Here is a 22,547-nt window from a genome sequence, read left to right on the forward strand (position 1 = left end):
GGGTTGTGTGGTTGTTGACATCACCGGGGTTCTGTGGTTGTTGACATCACCGGGGTTGTGTGTGGTTGTTGACATCACCGGGGTTGTGTGTGGTTGTTGACATCACCGGGGTTGTGTGGTTGTTGACATCACCGGGGTTCTGTGGTTGTTGACATCACCGGGGTTGTGTGTTGGTTGACATCACCGGGGTTGTGTGTTGGTTGACATCACCGGGGTTGTGTGTTGGTTGACATCACCGGGGTTGTGTGGTTGTTGACATCACCGGGGTTCTGTGGTTGTTGACATCACCGGGGTTGTGTGTTGGTTGACATCACCGGGGTTGTGTGTTGGTTGACATCACCGGGGTTGTGTGGTTGTTGACATCACCGGGGTTGTGTGGTTGTTGACATCACCGGGGTTCTGTGGTTGTTGACATCACCGGGGTTGTGTGTTGGTTGACATCACCGGGGTTGTGTGTTGGTTGACATCACCGGGGTTGTGTGGTTGTTGACATCACCGGGGTTGTGTGGTTGTTGACATCACCGGGGTTGTGTGGTTGTTGACATCACCAGGGTTGTGTGTCGTTGTTGACAGCACCGGGGTTGTGTGGTTGTTGACATCACCGGGGTTCTGCGGTTGTTGACATCACCGGGGTTGTGTGTTGGTTGACATCACCGGGGTTCTGTGGTTGTTGACATCACCAGGGTTGTGTGTCGTTGTTGACAGCACCGGGGTTGTGTGGTTGTTGACATCACCGGGGTTCTGTGGTTGTTGACATCACCGGGGTTGTGTGTTGGTTGACATCACCGGGGTTGTGTGGTTGTTGACATCACCGGGGTTCTGTGGTTGTTGACATCACCAGAGTTGTGTGTTGGTTGACATCACCGGGGTTCTGTGGTTGTTGACATCACCGGGGTTGTTTATTCTAATGAGGTGGATATCAGGCAGGCAGACAAACAGCAGATAGACAAACAATCAGACAGACAAACAATCAAACTACAGGAAAACGACGTTCTTCTTTGATTAAACCCAACTGACTCCAGTCCGTCTCGCTACAGAAGAAGGAGAGAGGACAGGAAACTGTGTTTTGAGTGTGGTGGATTGTGTGTGTGTGAATGTGGTTAATTTTGTGTGGATGTGTGTGTGTGTGTGTGGTGAATTGTGTGTGTGTGTGTGTGTGAATGTGGTTGATTGTGTGTGTGTGTATGTGCATGTTTTTGTACTAGTATAGTAACTCGTGACGATCATGACTAGTGAGGACATTTTGCCGGTCCTCATTTATATTAATTGTCAAGACCTGGGATTAGGGTTAGGGTTAAAATTAGGGTTAGAGTTAGGGGTTAGAACATATACAATTAAAGTAAAACAAGTGTTTGTGTGTGTGGTGGTCCATTTGAGTGCGTTTTTCTGTGTTAATCCACTGCTATGTTTTCTTATGTGGTCCTTTTAGTGACTTTAGGATTCGAAGTGAAGTAAACAAAAAGAGAGAGAGGAAAAGAGAGGCCAAGACTGAGAGAATGAAATTCCACCAGGGAAGATCAGAAGAGATTTTAGAGAATGGAGGACGATCATAGGAGAGCTTGTGGACAAAAGAAGGACCACAGAAATAGGGAAGTATTTAGTAGGGTCACTGGAGTATTGATGAACAAACGGATATGAAAGCACCCTCTGTGTCTCCCATTGTTAGGGCTCAATTTCTGTCCAGGAAAATCCCAGCTCTGGAATAATCTCCAATCATATTAATCATGTGATTGTGTGTGCATGCATGTGAATGTCCCCAAAACAATCAACAAAACCACTTTTAGTATCTTCGACCGGGTTGTGAGGATCCACAGGACCAACGGTTACTGACCCCCGGGGGAAAAGTGTATCCGATGAATAGAGATGGGAAACAACATCGTTCACCGCAGCTTCCTCGGATCTCGGTTCTGAGCCTGAAATAGACAGCATTCCTTCCTCTGCCCCTCCCAGGATACTGTGGACTAGTCCGAATGACCCCCCTGGAAGAGAGAGAATGGGATTGTGCGTGTGTATGTGTGTGTGTGTGAGAGTGTGTGAGAGAGAGAGAGAGAGAGAGAAAGAGAGAGAGTAAGAGTGTGCGTTTTACTACACGTGTTTTAAGAAACCACTGCAAATTTAACGCTTCTGTTCCTCACTCAAAACTTTTCTTTCTACTTTTTTGGAAAGGATAGAAAAAGGTGCAGTGGTCTCTCAATCTTTTCCGGAGCTGTATGTACTCTTCTTTTGAATACAAGGAAAATTCGAAGTGACCTAAAACTTTTGAATGGTAGTGAATGTATATAAGGAAATAAGGACAATATAAGGTCAACATAAGGAAATAAATATGGACAACAGAATTACCTATGGACAATTCTAACTCCTGGAGACATATTGCCAGACACTATTTTTGGCTATGTTTGCTGTGGTTCATGATAGGTTTAGAAGTTAATGGTTAGAGATTAATTCTTCAGTTTTGGTTAATGTAAATGTTAAGATTAGGGTTAGTGAAAGAGTTTAGGGTTATGTTTGGTCTTTTTTCCTGAAAATATATTTTTGAATGAAAGTCATTTACGAGGGTTAGAAATAAAAAGATCTGTCTGCGTTCATGTGCTTGTGCGCATGCATGCGTTGGAACATTCCTCACAGGAACAGAACTTTCTAGGCGAGGGTGACATTTAATTAACAGAACACACAGGGAAAGAGAGGAATAATAGAATCCATCTGTCTTCTATAGATTCCACTGGCTCCCAAATCACAACCCCATCGCCTACGTTTGTCTGTTTGGGCCTCAGATAGCATTGACATGCAGGTTACCTCCGTAGGGCCGAAGAAAGCTGACCTCACCGAGGTTAAACTGCCCAGACAGAGGAACGGAAAAGACATGAAGGATTAAGTGGAGTGGAGGGGAGCGGTGAAAAGAGGAGGTGGTATAGGTGAGGGGAGAGGAGTGGAGAGGAGAGGAGGCCTGAGGGGAGCGTGTGAGAAAGTGCGAGTGGGAGCAGCCATTTTAACCAGTTTTAGAAAGCTCTCCAGGAGAGGCTAATTGTTTTGGCAACTAAAGTGTTCTTTAGGGAAATAACAATTTGACAGAGAGTGTGTGTGTGTGTGTGTGTGTTTAAATATTATTTGACCTAACAACACATTCTAATGTACTGCAGCAACCTGGGAGCAATAAGACCCCCTGAGTTGCTGAGGGACAGTACAGCAGGGGCTTTTGGGCAGTAGAACCCTTACATTTCATTGTAGTAGGGCAACTGTTGACCACTAGGTTCCAGTGTGTTTGTGTGTGTGTGTGTGTGTGTGTGCGTGTGTGTGCGCATGTGTCTTTGTGGGTTTGTTGTGTGTGTCTATGCAGTATGGGCATCAGCGCATATTACTTATATATTTTTTATAAAATATATTAGATATATTTTAATAAAATGTTTGGTCCTACAGAAGAATATTGAAATTCCCTTGAAACTGAATATATAACAAACACTCTGCTCATTATTTTCAATATATATATTTTTAAGTTGTATGTTTATATATAAAATTGTTCTGGTAAATTTAACAGTTGCTTGACCCCAGCTTTAATGTCTCCTCCTTACACAAAAGGATTGCAAATCACTGTAGCACGCAAGACGTTCTACACGCCGCCAAAATGAATATTTATGAACTGAATTCCCTCTGCACACCACCTTTTATAATGAATATAATACACAGTAAAAATAGAACGACTCAAACACAATGAATATGTAATGAAACGGTGAAACGCAGTGATATCTGCTGTTTGGAGGGTGTTTCAATGTAAGCTCACGGTAAGTGTTTTGATACACAGAAAGTGTTTTAACACGGCATGGCGGCACTGAAACACCCAAAGTGTTTCTCCAATCTGAATATTGGTGCACGTCTTTGAGCCTGTGGTTAAAAATGGTTTGGGGTTTCAGTGCTTCTAAAAGGCAGCATCAAAACACCAAAAGGTATCTCTCATAAAATGGAAATGCGGTTTATGGGAACATTTTATAATTGGTCGACCTTTTTCTTATTCTTTAACCAAACAGATTGGCTATACGAGACCCCGGGGTGGCAACAGGTGGGAGTGATCCCAGTTCCTGGTTGAGCAGTGTTATAAATAAGGATTGTTACAATGTATCTCAGTGTGTGATACATCTTTTAATGTAAATGCAAAAAGTTTTGTAAATGCGGCTCAGTTTTGTTATTTTCAAAACGTTTTTTTTTTACTGGTGTTTGAACATCCAGTCGGCTACAGCTCTGCGCTGTAGTGGCTGAGTGGGCTAAGCTGCTGTTCTTCCCCTCGTCACCTGTCAGACTGACTCCCTGGTGGGAGAGTCTTGTGAAAAATAGGTCATTATTCGATGTTTGAAGAAACTGGACAAATGTCTGATATTGCTGTGTAATTGTGTGATCCCCGTGGCTGGCTGGCTTATCTCTCAACCCACTCTCACCCGCCCCCCTCTCTCACTCTCTCCCCCCTCTATCTCACTCCCTCTCTCCTCTTTCTCCCCCTCTTACCCACTCTCCCCCTCTCCTTCTCCCTGTGTGGTGTCCTCTTTTTACTCTCTCTCTTTCTCCCCACCGCGTCTTGCTCTCTTTTCCTCTCTCTCCCTTCATTGGCCTGTCACGTCTCTCTTCCGTTCTCTCTCCGTGTGAAATGAGATACACATGAGGAAGATAAGCAGCTTGTAAACTCTTCCCAGGGCGTTTGTGTACTGATGTCTGCAGGTGCATGTATCCCTGTGTTCTCTTTAAATCTCTCCCACTGCCCACCCCCTCCCCCTTCCCCTTTCACTCTCAGCCATCAACCCCCCTCCCCCCATCTCCCCCCCCCCTTCCCGGTATCTCTCTCATCTCCCCTCTAATGCACCTCTCGGCTGGTGTGGCTGGTTTCCAGCAGAGCTGTACCATGAAGCTCTGATTTCAAGTGTGTTTTTTCATTTTTCCCCTCAGTCCTTCTCATGCTCCTGGTGCGAGGTCCATGCCGTTCTGTTTCTGACGCGGTGTGCCTCGGCTTCAGGCTACACGAGCCAGCTTGCGGACACGTGGACGGGTTGCTGCATGTCACCGCGAAGCTCAGATTTACCGTGGGTGTCAGAGCAGGCCCGGGTGTCTTCCGGCCCCCTGGCTGTTTACACGCCGCTGTCTGACGGGCGTGTTTTGGTCCCGGGCTAATTTGAGTCGTCTCACCGGCTCGCTCTGAGAGGCTCTGTGAGCATCTAGGTTGTTCTGTCCCCAGGGTGTTTGCCAAGCGGACATACGTGTTCACTGCTCGCCGAGCGCGGGCGTCTTAGAAAAAACGTCTGATATCTTTCCGTTTCCCTTGTTTTCCGCTGTTATATTTCAGAGAATGTATTCCTGTGTGCGTGTGTGCGTGCCTGTCTGCGTGAGGTCTGACAGTAATTTTATGGCTGAGGGAAGTTCAGTTAATAGATAAATGGGAGACCTGTCTCAGTCTCAATGCAGAGTGGTGACAGGCCGTCATTACGTAAAACACTCTCACTGACACACACGCACACACACACGCATGCAATCTGGACTGCTTTGGACGGTGCGCTCTGTCGCCTGTAAATACCCACTTCTGTCTGTGCATCTGAGAGCGAGTCAGAACGGTGTCATCAAGAAGCCAGGGGGTGGCCGTGACCTCTGACCTTAACGGATATCACATGAGAGTGAAACGAAACACAGTGAGGCTTGCTCTCGCTGCAATATTGGATTCACAGTACACTGTTGTAACAATGGAAGATACATTTAGTAGCATCTAAATGTGCATTTAAAGGCATCTGAAGTAACTGACCTCGTGTGCAGTCAACAAACGCTACACTTTTAAGGAGATGTAAAGCTGTCATCCCCCTCATGTTCTTCTGACACTTTGTGATCATTTTCCATAGTTGTCAAGACAACATCTCCCTCCTACTGTCTCTCTGTAACTTCTCAATTTCAATCTAAAGGGGACATTTGTAAGTGCAGGCAAGTTTTAGCATCTACAAGGGGAATAGCAGAACTTTTTTTATTTACGACTAGATAGCTATATTAGCTAAATACATAACTGCAATCTGGCTAACTTCATGCAGTGCGTGGTTTGGACTTTTTCGTAGCCTGTCCTACCAGTGGTGTATCTATAACCGTGCAAACACATGCTTTTTGTATACATGGTCGGGGCCAGTGGTACTGAACAGACAGGCTAGGTTTAGCCTTAGCAGCTAACTCTATAACAGCTAGCTAGCTTGGCATTCTAACTAACTTTATAGAACATGTGGTTTGGAATTACAATTTTATATTGACAAACAGACCCAAATGGCACATTGGTCTGCAATTTTTGTTTGTGTTTTAATTGGCGGTCCTTAAGGTTGTGGCAGGAGGCTGAACACTTGGCTTCCGATACGCAGATCATTTTTTCCAACTCGGAACATATTTGAGTAATCTTTTAGGGTTCTAAATTCTTTGTACTGATTGAAAATTTTCGGCGAGGGGGGGGGGGGGGGCTGTGGGGCAGGCTTCTCTTAGTTCTTGGTATGTGTCACCGTGTGACAGGAAATGTAGCTCTGTTTCAACCACTCCCTGGAAGCAGAATGATCACAGCCTGTCCTCTCCGGTTGGCTTGGGACAACCAGTCTCTATAGCCAGGACACGCTCGCAAAGTCTTTACTGCACTGTGTTGTTTCATCTGTTTTCTGTCAGTCTCAGTGGTCAGATCGTCAGATGCTGTATGAAGCCAAAATAGCATTCAGGTTTACTCAGAGATGTTATCGTAATGTTTTCACAGTAGTTGACATCATTTTATATTTGTTTCGTTATCATTTGTTTGGGCCAGTTCTTCTTGAGTTGGGTTGGTAGTGATTTGTGAACCTCGCGTCCGTTCTATCTGGATGAGAAAACGTCTCTACATTCATTTCTCTGTAAATCTCTTTCTCCTGTCTCTGTCCATCTCCTACTCTCTGTCTCTGTCTGCTACTTTCTCTTTCTCTCTGTTTCTCTAATTCCAGCAGCAGTCTGAATGTTGTGAAATTGTGCGAACAGTGCCTATGGGTTTAATCACCACCCCTCTACCCCTCTCTCTCCCTCCCTCCCTCCCTCCCCCCCACCCATCTACCCCTCTCCCCCTTTACCCCGCCCCACTCCGGGTGTCTTGTCCTGCAGCAGTCCTATGCCCCAACCCCTGCCCCGATGGCCCCTCCCAGTCCCAGCCCTAACAACGGTCACCAAGGGGGAGGTGGCGGAGGGGGAGGTTGCGGCGTGGAGCAACTCAGCCAGACCAACCTGTACATCAGAGGACTGCCCCCAGGGACCACCGACCAGGACCTCATCAAACTATGTCAACCGTGAGCAGAGATCCCTTTCATGTGTTCACACATTGCACAGTGCCCTCGGTGGTTGTGGCCGTCAGCCGTACATAGCCTTCACACACTACTTTCCCTTTTTTCCGCACACAACCGCCAACACACAGCTACAATGCTTTTCCCCTGCCACCCTGTTCCCGGGTTCCTGACAGCTGCCCTCCGGTAGCTTTGTCTCCCAACCACTACTCCAGCGCACCTTTGGTTTTAGTAATCAGCTGGTGGATGGGATTAGTCATCTTTGTCAGGTTAGTTGGCGGGTCTGAGTGTAAACTTATCGGTATAAACATTCTCTAAACTGTTTATCATGTTCTTACGGTTACCCTAAACACACACCCTCTCAGACAGCTACACACACACACACACACACACACACACACTCACATACTCACACACACAGAAAACAAGTAAACAGGAAGGCATGTTCTGGACTTCCAAGAATATCCTGTTGCCTGGAATCTGTCCCTGCCTTAGGAGTGGGAAGGAGGGGTGCTACTGGGTCAGCATGACATCATTAGCGTGGTTAGATGAGACCTTGTGAAATCCAGACCAAAGTGTGTCCCCCTCCCTCTCCTTCTCTCTCTGTCTCTCCCTCTCCTTCTCTCTCTCTCTCTCTCTCTCCTTCTCTCTCTCTCTCTCCCTCTCCTTCTCTCTCTCTCTCTCTCTCTCTCTCTCTCCCTCTCTCTCTCTCTCTCCCTCTCCCTCTGTCTCTCTCCTTCTCTCTCTGTCTCGTTCTCTATCACACTCTTTCCTTTCTCTCCTCTTGCATAATATGTCCTCGGCAGAGTCGTCATGGGTCACATATCTGCCAGTCTCATGAGTCTGTTGTGTCCAAATGGCACCCTGTGCGCTGTGGTGGGCACTATTGTTAACCAGGAACCACTGGGCCGTGCTCACAAGTAGTGCACTACTGTTAACCAGGAACCATGGGAGCGTGGTCACAAGTAGTGCACTATTGTTAACCAGGAACCATGGGAGCGTGGTCACAAGTAGTGCACTACTGTTAACCAGGAACCATGGGACCGTGGTCACAAGTAGTGCACTACTGTTAACCAGGAACCATGGGACCGTGGTCACAAGTAGTGCACTACTGTTAACCAGGAACCATGGGACCGTGGTCACAAGTAGTGCACTACTGTTAACCAGGAACCATGGGACCGTGGTCACAAGTAGTGCACTACATACTGTGGAACGTTGTCCAACATCACCAGCTCAGGTTCCTCTCTGCTGTGAGTTTCCTTAGATGTGAGTGAATCCCAAATGTGTCCCTGGGTAGTTCCCCACAAGACCTGCTCCAGACGAGCCCCGTCCACAGCAAGAAATATTCCACCTGGCAGGGAGAGTCAGGGTCAAACATGCTGCGGTATCAGCTGATCGCCCTCTTCCCTCTCTCTGAATGAATCACCCGTGTACTGGTTGTTGCCCGCCGTGTCCGTGGACGTCCTTTTCTTCTACTGGGGGTGTTGTTGTCCCTGGTTCTGTGGTTGACTCATTGGGGGGGTCATGATTGCCCGTGCTGAAGAAGAAGGTATAGTGGAGAGTGGAGATCCAGAGAAGGATATATACAGTGGGGAGAACAAGGATTTGATACACTGCCGATTTTGCAGGTTTTCCCACTTACAAAGCATGTAGAGGTCAGTCATTTTTATCATAGGTACACTTCAACTAGCGTTCATACTTCCCTTCAATTCCCAGGCAGTTGAATTTCATGGGAGAACGCATCAGATCGAGCAAAACCACACACTCTTTCTCACCAAATGTATTCCATGTATCTGTCGCGGCATGCCCGAAGAGAGAACGATAATTTGGATTAGACTTGGGACTTGGTCTACTTTGTGAAGTGATTAGTTTTACAGGGAAATGAATATGTCCTTATCGGTTGTGTCCAATCCACACTGAATTCAGGCCTTTTTTTTGTACAGTTTTTTTCCATGGCACCCATTCAAAAAAAATTACAATTTCACCATTCACAAGCCGTTCGAACAGTTTCTTTTGTGATGCCAGCCCCGATACAGACCAGTACCTTTCAACTGGCCCAACCCGTTGGGCATTGGCTCAATGAACCTGGGCCACTGGTCTGAGCCTGTCATCAGACGGTCCGATGGAGGAGGAGGCAACACGGCCATTTAACCTGGTGCCAGGTGTACATATGTAACCAACTCGGAGCCGGCCACTGTGCCCTGAGGTGACGGGTCGCGCCGCACAGTGACAGAAGGTTGGCTGTGACCCCCCCCCCCCGACCCTGCTGGCCATTATTGCCTCAGGTGAAAGATGAAGGCGGATAAGAGTTTCATTATCCCTGCACACGCGGTGCCAAATGGCCAGTCACATTTGGGGAAAGGTCAGGAAGCGCGGAGGAAGTGAGGGTCGGAGCTGCGCCGCCACAGGCAGTTTATCCCCCCCCCCCAATTTGAGCAGAATAGACCAGATGACGGGCCCTCGTACACCCTCTCCGTCTCTCCTGGCCCTTCCCCGTCCCATTCTGTGTCCTTCTCATTCTGTCACCGCAAGGCTGCCTGCTTTGTGCCAACCACCCCCGCAACCACTGTGCCACACTCACACACACACACACACACTCATATACACACACACACTCACACACACACACAAACACCCATCTGTTTCTCCGTGCCAGGTCTTGGGGTGTCTGTGAAAAGTGCTGTTGTCAGCTGACATTTCCAATAACTCTGTGATATGACTCCCAGATTGAAACTAAAGTACAGACTGTTAATGTCTAGGGATGGTGGGGGGTGAAGGTCGGGTGGGAGGGGAGGGGCTTCTGTCTCTTTCTGGCTGAATGTTGGAGCTTTTGATGCCCTGCATAAAGCTAACAGAGAAACATGGCTGGATATTAAACTACATACCATTCGAAGCAGAACTCAGCTCATGTTCAATAGACCCTGCCACAAAGTAACTAGCAGGTTTTTTTGTCATTCCAGACAACATGAATTGATATTTGATTATGAGAGGAATCCGCTCTCTGCCTTGAAAAACTTTGTTTTGAAGGGAATAAATGCTTGGAAATATGGGATACCTGACAAGGATGGTTCTCATACAAGGATCAGTCTGTTTGGGTAACTGAAGGATATCAGAAAGAGAGATGAGATGAGAGAGACGAGACAGCTGTGTACATCCCCAATTAACAGATCCCTCACACCTGGATGGATGGAAGTTGAAAGACAGACGGCATTTTGAATCTCTCTGCTCTCCGTTCTGCACCGACAGGAGACATCAAAGAGACATGCTCACACACACACACACACACACACACACACACACACACTCACAGATCCATAGCTGTCTTTGTTTAAGGGGTAAGAAAGCAACAAATCAGAGGGTTCCTGTGAGAGGTTCCACTGGGAGGGTTCCAGTCATATATACCACTGGGAGGGTTTTTATAAAAGGTTCCACTGGGAGGGTTCTTATAAAAGGTTCACTTAGTAGGGTTTCATTGAGAGATTCCACTTGGAGGGTTCCAATGAGAGGTTGGGGTGTGTTGTGAGTGTTTTAACATTACAATATATTTACAGATTCATGTCAAAGAATACTTGAGTCCATAGATCATTTAAGCAATAAAGTTCAAGGGGGTGTGCTCCACAGCTAAGAGCTGTTCGTAGGCACGACGCATCGCAGAGTTCCTGGACACATAACTTATATATCATCAGGCAATCACCATTCAGGACTTATTAAAGCAACTACTTTAAAATGTGTATTATAAACCAGGTGGTTAAAATGCTTAATGCAGGTGGTTTATAAGAGGTCGTATATCACAGGCATGACATAATGTACAGTATATAAACATTTTATTGGTGACAAGTTAATATCAGCAACAGGACATCTTTGGAAGTTGGTGATATATCGCCAGCACACCACTGCTAGGCTCAGGATCAGCACAGTGTCCTGTGCCCGAGAAAACAGCTTCAGCCGCAGTATTTCGGCCGTCTAGCACCATCTCCTCTGGCCTTATTGATTTGAAAAGTTGTGTTTGTACATTTTCACAGTGACGCTGTTCAGATTTCTTGATGGGTCATTTGGGATTCAGCTGGATTTGGGATCCAATGTTGTGGGTGTAAAGGGATGTTATGTGATGCAGGGCCTTCAGGACGCTGTTGCTCATGCACAGTGTATGACACCACTGGACAACACATCAGTGATCGGGCTCATCAAAGCCTGTTATTGTTGGAACTTCAGTTGTGGGTTAACTTAGTCTCTGTGAGGACAGACAGACAGGCAAACGGACAGACAGGCAGACAGACAGACAGGAAGACAGACAGGAAGACAGACAGGCAGTCAGACAGACATGCGGACAGACAGACAGACAGACAGGCAGACCCAAAGAGATACAGAGAGAAACAGAATGAGAAATGGAGATACAAAGAGAGATACCAAGAGATGCAGAAAGAGAAACAGAGTGAGAAACCAAAGAGTGGTACATAGAGAAACGGAATGAGAAAGTGAGAAATATGGAAGGAGAAACAGAATGAGAAACCGAGAGACAGCGAGAGACAGACAGACATTCCCATCTATATCTTTTCCAGACACAGCTCCCCCAGACCCCCCTTCTCCATCATTCAGTTTAGAACAAGTGAGCCCCAGTCTCATCCCAGCATGCACCAGTCCCAGTATCATGGATTCAGGGTCTGCGCCCTTCACCTGATACCTGCTGGTCTTCCACACTGTCACCTTTGCCTTCTCCGACAGGTTACCTGGACCTGGTGACCTGGACCTGGTTACCTGGCCCTCCATCATATCCAGTTCCACGCTCAGCCCCACTCAAACCCTCACCCAAACCCCCACCCAGGACATGAAACAACATTGAACCAGTAAAGGAATAGAGCCACACTACCTCCTCACCACAGCACAGACACCCCCTTATACAGAGACCTCAACATCCTATCAGAGAGGAACGCAGGCCCAAACCCTGGACCACACAGTTTCCCTCTGCCTATCAAAACTCAGCGAGGTCTAAAGGGAGTGAAGCATCTTGGGGTATATTCTATTGAGCATTTTCCTCAATATAAATTCCATTTGTTTACAAACAGACCTTGAGGTTACCTTTGTTTACAGAAAGACAGTGTTTAGTATAGAAACTAACAAAACGCCCACATCCTAGCACTGGAAGGTCAGGCAAAAAAAACAAAAACAATGCTCCCTGAAACATTTAGTTAAAGCGAGGGCTGATAAAAGTGTTTTGCTCTTAACATGCTGTGAGAAGACCTGTGACATGTAATGTGTTTGTGATACATAGAATGTTAAATGTCAGAGACACATTCATAGATAAAGATCTTGATCTGATGGAACGATGGAGCGCTCCACCCATCTCTCCCTAGTTTGGCCCAGAGTTATGTTTTCTCCATCCTTCCATCTCTCCATTCCCTCCTTCCCTTGGTCTCTCCCTTCCTACCTTGGCCCAGAGTTTGATTTGAGATGACTGATCTGTCTGTGATCTGACTCTCTACCTCTAAATGCCTCTGTCTCCCTACTCTATCTCTATCTCTGTCTCTGTACATTTCTGACTCTATCTCTCTGTCTCGCTACCTCTTTCTTTGTTTCTCTGCCTCTCTCCTTGTCTCTACACCCCTCTATGCACCTATCTCAGTCCTTTCTACCTCTATTTCCAACACAGCTCTGCAGGAACTACGTACATACGTACCTATTTCAGTATCAACATACTGTATCAGCAGTGCTATTACGTTCAATATTAACATGCCTCAGTCTTGTTGGTCTTTAATAACTCACAATTACATTCAGTGTCAACATATAAGAAGTGTGATTTCCCTACCATCAGAAACCGTCTGCCAGGCGCAGTTATGAGCATATTAATAGTTAAACATAGTGGCTATTTGCAAAGGCGTTGTGGGAGGGATTGTGGGTGGATGTTTCCACAATTGACTTTCAGTCCGTTTGTTGGAAGGTCCATTCCATTAGGAGGCAAGGATTTTCTTTGTTGGGGAATTGTGTTGTTTAGACAGATGTTCCTCTGTCTTTGTAACCTAACCCAAAACCTTCACCCTAACTCTGACCTCAGTACTGTGATACCTAACCTTAACCGTAACCTAAACCTAATGTTATTCCTAACCCTAACCTCAGTACTGTGATGCCTAACCTTAACCGTAACCTAAACCTAATGTTATTCCTAACCTTAACCTCAGTACTGTGATGCCTAACCTTAACCATAACCTAAGCCTAACGTTATTCCTAACCCTAACCTCAGTACTGTGATGCCTAACCTTAACCGTAACCTAAACCTAATGTTATTCCTAACCTTAACCTCAGGACTGTGATGCCTAACCTTAACCATAACCTAAACCTAATGTTATTCCTAACCCTAACCTCAGTACTGTCATGCCTAACCTTAACCTAACCCTAACCTTATTCCCAACCCTAACACAAGTACTGTGATGCCTGACCATAAGTCTAAATGAACCTTAACCGTTAACCGTGAATGTTTTTCGCAACATGGAGTTTTTCATTTTGAATTGATTATGTTAAGGACCAACGTAACAGCAAAACGTTAAGGAGCAATGTAACCCTAACCCTAGCAAAATGTTAAGGAGGATTATAATAGCAAAGCGTTAAGGAGCAACGTAATAGCAAAATGTTGAGGACCATCATAATAGCAAAGCGTTAAGGAGCAACATAATAGCAAAATGTTAAGGACCAACATAATAGCAAAATGTTAAGGAGCAACATAATACATACATACATACATCTTCTTCCGCTTCATCCGGGGCCGGGTCGCGGGGGCAGCAGTCTAAGCAGAGATGCCCAGACTTCCCTCTCCCCAGACACTTCCTCCAGCTCTTCTGGGGGGACACCGAGGCGTTCCCAGGCCAGCCAGGAGACATAGTCCCTCCAGCGTGTCCTAGGTCTTCCCCCGGGGTCTCCTCCCGGTGGGACGGGACCGGAACACCCTCCCAGGAAGGCGTTCCGGAGGCATCCGAAACAGATGCCCAAGCCACCTCAGCTGACCCCTCTCGATGTGGAGGAGCAGCGGCTCTACTCAGAGCTCCTCCCGGGTGACCGAGCTTCTCACCCTATCTCTAAGGGATCAAAATGTTAAGGAGCAACATAATAGCAAATCGTTAAGGGCGAGTCATTACAAACCAACCACACTGGGGACGTGTTGACAGCAAACATAATTGCACTGATTTATGCTCAATCCGAACGTAACCACGGTTTACAAAATAGTTCCATATGAATGTAATTCCTGAGAGGTACGGTTGCTTTCTCTCCTTTCTACCTCTCTCAATGACTCTCTAACTCCCTCTCTTTCTTTATCTCTCTCCCGTTCCCTCGATCCCATTCTTCCACTCTCAGACTCTTCCTCTCTGTCTGTCTCTGTAAGTTGTTTTTGCGCCCTCTCTCTTTCTGAATCTCTCGCTCTCTCGCTCAACTCCGTCCTCTCGCTCAACTTTCTCTTTAGCTCTAGATGACTTGGGGGGAAAATAGTGAAGCCACATTACGCATTAATTTAAAGTCACATGAGAGGCAGCTTCAGATTCATTCCAAACTGGGACCCCTCCTTTTCACTCCAATAGGCCTCTAGTTTCAAGTAGTGAATAACATAAGGACTAGGTCATCATTTGGGACAAAGCACAGATCCTAGATTGAAGGAGTAACTTTATGATCGCCTCCTTCACTCCTCTTTCTTTCCACTTTTTCTTTCTGCTGGCGGGAAAGCAGATCCTGTTGATAAGACATTGTATTACCTCTGCTGAGAGTAGAAGGAGAAAAGGAGAGAAACATTAAATGAGACAGTCAGAGAGACGGATAGGAGACTGAGAGGGAAACAGTGAGAGAGACATACAGAGAGACAGAGAGATAAGCGGAAAGAGAGAGAGTCAGGGAGACAGAGAGAAAGACTGAGAAATGAACAGAGGGGCACTCATGTAGAGAGAGACAGAGAGAAACAGAGAGAGAGAGACATACAGAGAGACAGAGAGAAATACAGAGAGATAAACAGAGAGGCACCCATGTAGACAGAGACAGAGAGAAACAGAGAGAGAGAGAGAGAGAGAGAGAGACAGGGAGACAGGGAGACAGGGAGGGAGATGATGGGGGACAGAAGGCTTTCTATTTCCTCCTGACCATGTGAAGGTGGATTATGATACTTTCACTTTCAGTGTATCACAGATCTCCTTATCAATTATAAATTGTTCACAAAACATTTAAGAGACACACTTAGAGGGGATGGATTTGAACTGAAGTTAAAGTGGACTTCCTGCAGTCCCTCATTCTGTCCTTTCTCTACTTTTCTTTTCTTTGTGCGCTAGTTGTTTTCTTTTATGATGTTTAATAATTATGTGCACAGTGACATAGTGGTAGGATGATGTTTAATATGCACACAGACTGTGACATAGTGGTAGGATGATGTTTAATATACACACAGACTGTGACATAGTGGTAGGAAGACGTTTGATATGCACACAGACTGTGACATAGTGGTAGGATGATGTTTAATTTGCACACAGACTGTGACATAGTGGTAGGATGATGTTTAATATGCACACAGACTGTGACATAGTGGTAGGATTATGTTTAATATGCACACAGACTGTGACACAGTGGTAGGATGATGTTTAATATGCACACAGACTGTGACATAGTGGTAGGATGATGTTTAATATGCACACAGACTGTGACATAGTGATAGGATGATGTTTAATATGCACACAGACTGTGACATAGTGGTAGGATTATGTTTAATATGCACACAGACTGTGACATAGTGGTAGGATGATCTTTAATATGCACACAGACTCTGACATAGTGGAAGGATGATGTTTAATATGCACACAGACAGACAGTGACATAGTGGAAGGATGATGTTTTACAGTATGCACACAGAAAGACAGTGACATAGTGGAAGGATGATGTTTTACAGTATGCACACAGAAAGACAGTGACATAGTGGAAGGATGATGTTTTACAGTATGCACACAGACAGACAGTGACATAGTGGAAGGATGATGTTTTACAGTATGCACACAGAAAGACAGTGACATAGTGGAAGGATGATGTTTTGCAGTATGCATATACATAGTATTGTTTGTTTACCTTTAACAGTAAAGTTGTCTGGAAGAATCCTCTAGGATTGTAACATTAACCAAACTGGTTGAACCTTTCCAGTATCATAAGGTTTCTCAAGGAACCCTTTTAGAAAACGGTCATTGAGGAAATCTTGTGTGGAAGGAAAACACCTTCCTCCAGGACCCAAGTCCTATTCTGCGCTATTAAAGACTTGCCCAAGAACCCCTACACTCACCAATAGGTCAAATCATTTGAGGCGTAAACTAGCAATGGATTCCTGTAGATCTCCAGGGTACCTTGAATCAATAGTTTTCTTTTTCTATTATTTATCTTTTTATTTTATTTATGTTTTTTACTGTGGTTCTCAAAAGTATTCAAGAGTATTCAAAAGTATTGGTAAATACCAATATGTGCCAAATGCTAACAAGTTCCTCTGTTGTGTTCTACAGATATGGAAAAATTGTGTCAACGAAAGCGATACTGGACAAGAACACTAACCAATGCAAAGGTACGTTCTGATGCCCATGTAGCATTCAGAGTTGTTTCATTGATCATTCAATAAGTGTCGGTGTTCAGCTGAAGCCATATTACAACACCTGTATGGGTCCTGGATATGGGTTTAATGGGTCTTGTACGTGGGTTTATTTTGTCCAGTGTTTATGGGTCCTTTGTATGGATTCAGTGGGTCTTTTGTATATTTTTCATGGGTCCAGTATATGGATTTAATGGGTCTTTTGTATGGGTTTAATGGGTCAAGTGTATTTGTTTAATGGGTCATGTACAGTGGATATAAAAAGATATTTTCTCCCCTGTGAAAATGCCAGGTTTTTGTGATGTAAAAGAATAAGACAAAGATAAATCATGTCAGAACTTTTTCCACTTTTAATGTGACCTATAATGTGAATGATTCAATTGAAAAACAAACTGAAATCTTCAAGGGGGAACAATTAAAAATAAAAACCTTACAATAACCTGGTTGCATAAGTGTGCACACCCTCTTATAACTGGGGATGTGTTCAGAATTCTCCCCCTTCAAACATTTCAGTTTGTTTTTCAACTGAATTGTTCACATTATAGGTCACATTAAAGGTGGAAAAAGCTCTGACATGTTTTATCTTTGTCTCATTCTTTTACATCACAAGAACAGTTTCAGGACTGCGGGTTTGTATGATATTTTCCTATATTGTTGCTGTTAATATTGTTTGTATTATTATCATTATTATCATTATTATTTATTCTTACTCATTCGATGTAAGTACACATCTGCAACAACTGTATGTACAGCAACTCTGCCCAGAAATGCATAGGTTCCTGAGACACCTGGCTCTCCAGTGTGTACTAAGCAGTGGTATCTAGGGGATTTATGAAGTGTTTCCAAAAGGATACGCTTGTTACCACGACGGTGCCAGTATTTAGTCAAGCAAGCAGGATATTTCCTCCTGGATACGTGATTATTGCCTTCTTTATAGACATTCTAAGTGTTTCCAGTGATACTCAACGACAGGATAAGTGTTCGACAGGCTGCATGAGCCTCCCAGAGGACAGGATGTGTGTTAGCGTGACTAAAACAGTTGGCATCGGCAATAGGACTTCAGCCTAACAGAGGGAGGAATATCGTCTGAGAGAGAGAGAGATGAGAGGAGGGAGGAGGAGAGAGGGGGAGGGAGGGGAGGAGGAGAGAGGGGGAGGGAGGGGAGGAAGGGAGGAGGAGGTAAGTCGGATGATGGGAGGGAGGGAGGGAGGGAGAAAGATGGGGGAGAAAAAGGGAAGGGAGGGTGGGAGTTGCACTGAACGAAAGTGAAAGAGGGAGGGAGGGAGGGAGAAGGAGGGATGAAGAAGGAGGGAGGAAGAGGTGGGGGAGTGGGAGAGGAGGTAGAACGTAGATGAACAAGGCACGAAGAGGGACTGAATAAGAGAGCAGTGGACAGGAGTGTTTGACAGGAGAGAGAGGGAGGGAGGAGAGGAGGATGTTGGAGGAAGAGAAAGGGAGAGACAAAGTGAGGAGGACAAGAAGGAGGGGACCTCCTGAAGCTGATGATTTAGCAGACAACCTCGCCTCTTTTCAGGAACCACTCGGAGAGACGCAAATAAACAGTTCCTCTCTACACAATCTGCTGAGCCTCTCCTGTGTGTGTGTGTGTGTGTGTGTGTGTGTGTGTGTGTGTGGGGGCATGTCAGAGTCCATTCATGCAGACACACCCAGTCAAAAATATATCCGTGCCCGACCGTCTGCCTGTGAGGACAGGGTGGGCAGACCCGGCAGGGTGGGCAGCCTCATCACGGGGCGCCTGGTTAAATAGGTCTCTGTTAAGTAGAAATGTTGTTGGGCCTCTCTGTGTACACTGACCTGTGACCTGTGTGTACTGGGGGGGGGGGGGCTGCGCTACTGTATGAAGGGAAGAGCGTGCGATCTGTGACTCAGAGTCTCCCCACCAATGATTGTCACACACTCAAAGAGCATCAGAGATTAAGCTGGAATAGGCGAAGAGGAGGAGGAGGGGGAGGGGAAGGATGATGAGGATGCGTATAGAGAGATGTATGATGGAGGGATGATAAAAGTTTTTCATTCATAGATCAAAGTTCCTGTCACGCTCCACTGACTACCAGGAGGTTTATTAACGGCCGTCATATGAGACTGGGGAGAGTTTCTCCTTCATGCAAACACAGAAGCACTTTCTGTTTTCCAGCTGATAGAACGTTGGTCTTGAGAGACCCCATTTATGTGTGAATATGCCGGGATGGTTAAGGATGGAACAGTGGTGGTCGATAACAGTTTAGGATGAGAGTGTTGTTCTACAAGAGTTTAGGATGAGACAGTGTTGTTCTATAAGAGTTTAGGATGAGACAGTGTTGTTCTAACAAGAGTTTAGGATGAGACAGGGTTGTTCTATAAGAGTTTAGGATGAGACAGTGTTGTTCTGTAAGAGTTTAGGATGAGACAGTGTTGTTCTACAAGAGTTTAGGATGAGACAGTGTTGTTCTATAAGAGTTTAGGATGAGACAGTGTTGTTCTAACAAGAGTTTAGGATGAGACAGGGTTGTTCTATAAGAGTTTAGGATGACACAGTGTTGTTCTATAAAAGTGTAGGATGAGACAGTGTTGTTCTGTAAGAGTTTAGGATGAGACAGTGTTGTTCTAACAAGAGTTTAGGATGAGACAGGGTTGTTCTATAAGAGTTTAGGATGAGACAGTGGTTGTCTATAAGAGTTTAGGATTAGACAGTGGTGGTCTATAATAGAGTTTATGATGAGACAGTGTTGTTCTATAAGAGTTTAGGATGAGACAGTGTTGTTCTAACAAGAGTTTAGGATGAGACAGGGTTGTTCTAACAAGAGTTTAGGATGAGACAGGGTTGTTCTATAAGAGTTTAGGATGAGACAGTGGTTGTCTATAAGAGTTTAGGATTAGACAGTGGTGGTCTATAATAGAGTTTATGATGAGACAGTGTTGTTCTATAAGAGTTTAGGATGAGACAGTGTTGTTCTAACAAGAGTTTAGGATGAGACAGGGTTGTTCTATAAGAGTTTAGGATGAGACAGTGGTTGTCTATAAGAGTTTAGGATTAGACAGTGGTGGTCTATAATAGAGTTTATGATGAGACAGTGTTGTTCTATAAGAGTTTAGGATGAGACAGTGTTGTTCTAACAAGAGTTTAGGATGAGACAGGGTTGTTCTATAAGAGTTTAGGATGAGACAGTGTTGTTCTATAAAAGTTTAGGATGAGACAGTGTTGTTCTGTAAGAGTTTAGGATGAGACAGTGTTGTTCTAACAAGAGTTTCGGATGAGACAGGGTTGTTCTATAAGAGTTTAGGATGAGACAGTGGTTGTCTATAAGAGTTTAGGATTAGACAGTGGTGGTCTATAATAGAGTTTATGATGAGACAGTGTTGTTCTATAAGAGTTTAGGATGAGACAGTGGTTGTCTATAAGAGTTTATGATGAGACAGTGTTGTTCTACAAGAGTTTAGGATGAGACAGTGTTGTTCTATAAGAGTTTAGGATGAGACAGTGATGGTCTATAATAGTTTTGGATGAGACAGTGGTGGTCTATAATAGTTTTGGATGAGACAGTGGTGGTCTATAATAGTTTTGGATGGTACAGTAATGGTCTATAATAGTTTTGGATGAGACAGTGGTGGTCTATAATAGTTTTGGATGAGACAGTGATGGTCTATAATAGTTTTGAATGGTACAGTGATGGTCTATAATAGTTTTGGATGGTACAGTGATGGTCTATGATAGTTTTGGATGAGACAGTGGTGGTCTATAATAGTTTTGGATGGTACAGTGATGGTCTATAATAGTTTTGAATGGTACAGTGATGGTCTATAATAGTTTTGGATGGTACAGTGATGGTCTATGATAGTTTTGGATGAGACAGTGGTGGTCTATAATAGTTTTGGATGGTACAGTGATGGTCTATAATAGTTTTGAATGGTACAGTGATGGTCTATAATAGTTTTGGATGAGACAGTGATGGTCTATAATAGTTTTGGATGAGACAGTGATGGTCTATAATAGTTTTGGATGGTACAGTGATGGTCTATAATAGTTCTAACACTAACTACCACACGTCTTCTCTGGTGTCATCTTGTCTAGTCTACCCTCTCACTGCACCTGGCACAGCAGAGTGGGCTAATAGGATTAGGGTTATTATAATGTTGTTGTAATTTACTGGATGTCCCCAAATGTCTTGTTTATTTGATTACAATTGACAGAGAACCAGGAACTAGGTAGAGGAGAATTAGGAGCAGCAGAGTGTTGAGAGGGAGGTACAGGATGGGGTGGAGAATTTGGATGATGCTGTGGAGGAAGTGAAAGAAGAGGTGGAGGATGAGAATGAAGAGGTGGAGGATGAGAATGTAGTGGTGAAGGAGGAGAATGTAGAGGTGGAAGAAGTGAATGAAGAGGTGGAGGAGGAGAATGTAAAGGAGGAGGAGGATAATTATGAGAAGATGGACGATGAAGGGGAGGACAGGTAGGTGCAGCAGGGTATTTAGGAAGAGGTGAGATGTTGCTGTGGCTCTTTGGGGTTTCATTCTGGGTATCTGTGAAAGCCCTTTGTGACAATTACTGATGTATAAAGGGCTTAATGAAATCCATTTGTTTGATTGAGGTGTAGGATGAGGTGGAGTTGGATGATGAGGTGGAGGTTGAGGATGAGTTGGAGGAGGTGAATAATGATGTGGACGATGTGGACGATGTGGATAATGAGGTAGAGGTGTAGGATAAGGCAGAGTTATATGATGAGGTGGAGGTGGAGGAGTTATATGATGAGGTGGAGGTGGAGGAGTTATATGATGAGGTGGAGGTGGAGGAGTTATATGATGAGGTGGAGGAGGAGGAGTTATATGATGAGGTGGAGGTGGAGGAGTTATATGATGAGGTGGAGGAGTTATATGATGAGGTGGAGGAGTTATATGATGAGGTGGAGGTGGAGGAGTTATATGATGAGGTGGAGGAGTTATATGATGAGGTGGAGGAGGAGGAGTTATATGATGAGGTGGAGGTGGAGGAGTTATATGATGAGGTGGAGGAGTTATATGATGAGGTGGAGGAGTTATATGATGAGGTGGAGGACACAGAAGATGAGGCAGATGGGAACAGGGCCACTGTAATGTTGACACAACCTGCGTCAATTAATTACATCATCTGGTAATGCTTGATGAAACACACATGATTGTCATCCTTAAAGACAGACTGTACCACTCCACTGTCATGCTAAATAAAGGCTATGTGTTTTATCAATCCCTGATGATTGTTCTGAAGAGCGTTACATTGTCAGTTTCAAATGCCTGTTTTCTGCAGCTCTTTAGATTAGCAGCAAGGATGAGGGACAGCGAGAAGGACTGACAATGAAAGAGAGAGAGAGAGAGAGAGAGAGAGAGAGAGAGAGGGGTGAAGAATATCAGAGAGAGAGTGCAAGAGTGCGAGTGGGAATAAGAGAAATGGTGGGAGAGAGCAAGACAGTAAAAGAAAGTGGGGGAAAGCGCAATAGTACGAGAGGGAAAATCAGAGGGAAAGTGGGAGAGAAACAGAAAAAGTATCTGAAACAGAGGGAGGGAGAGAGAGGGAGAGAGAAAGGGAGTAATAGGGTGAGTTTGTGACAGCAAGAGTGAGAGATATGGTAAAGTATGGTCTTCTCATTAGCAGAATAACAAACATAAATATTCTTCTCTTCTCCTCTCTCCCTTTAAAAATG

At 44.9% G+C, this 22,547-nt stretch overlaps 1 protein-coding gene across 7 annotated transcripts in view; it reads left to right on the forward strand.

Moving 5' to 3' along the window:
- LOC105023490 (RNA-binding motif, single-stranded-interacting protein 3) overlaps positions 1–22,547 on the forward strand; it is a 121,968-nt gene that overhangs the window by 35,549 nt on the left and 63,872 nt on the right. For 6 of the 7 annotated variants that reach the window (XM_034297674.1, XM_020054902.3, XM_010892730.5 and 3 more), the window contains exons 2-3: positions 7,114–7,295; positions 16,793–16,851. In XM_034297674.1, the coding sequence (XP_034153565.1) occupies positions 7,114–7,295; positions 16,793–16,851 (241 nt within the window). The remainder of the gene's footprint in view (positions 1–7,113; positions 7,296–16,792; positions 16,852–22,547) is intronic. The other variant, XM_020054901.3, reaches the window with a different exon arrangement.

Source organism: Esox lucius, chromosome 16, assembly GCF_011004845.1.
Source record: "Esox lucius isolate fEsoLuc1 chromosome 16, fEsoLuc1.pri, whole genome shotgun sequence".
Classification (NCBI taxonomy): domain Eukaryota; kingdom Metazoa; phylum Chordata; class Actinopteri; order Esociformes; family Esocidae; genus Esox; species Esox lucius.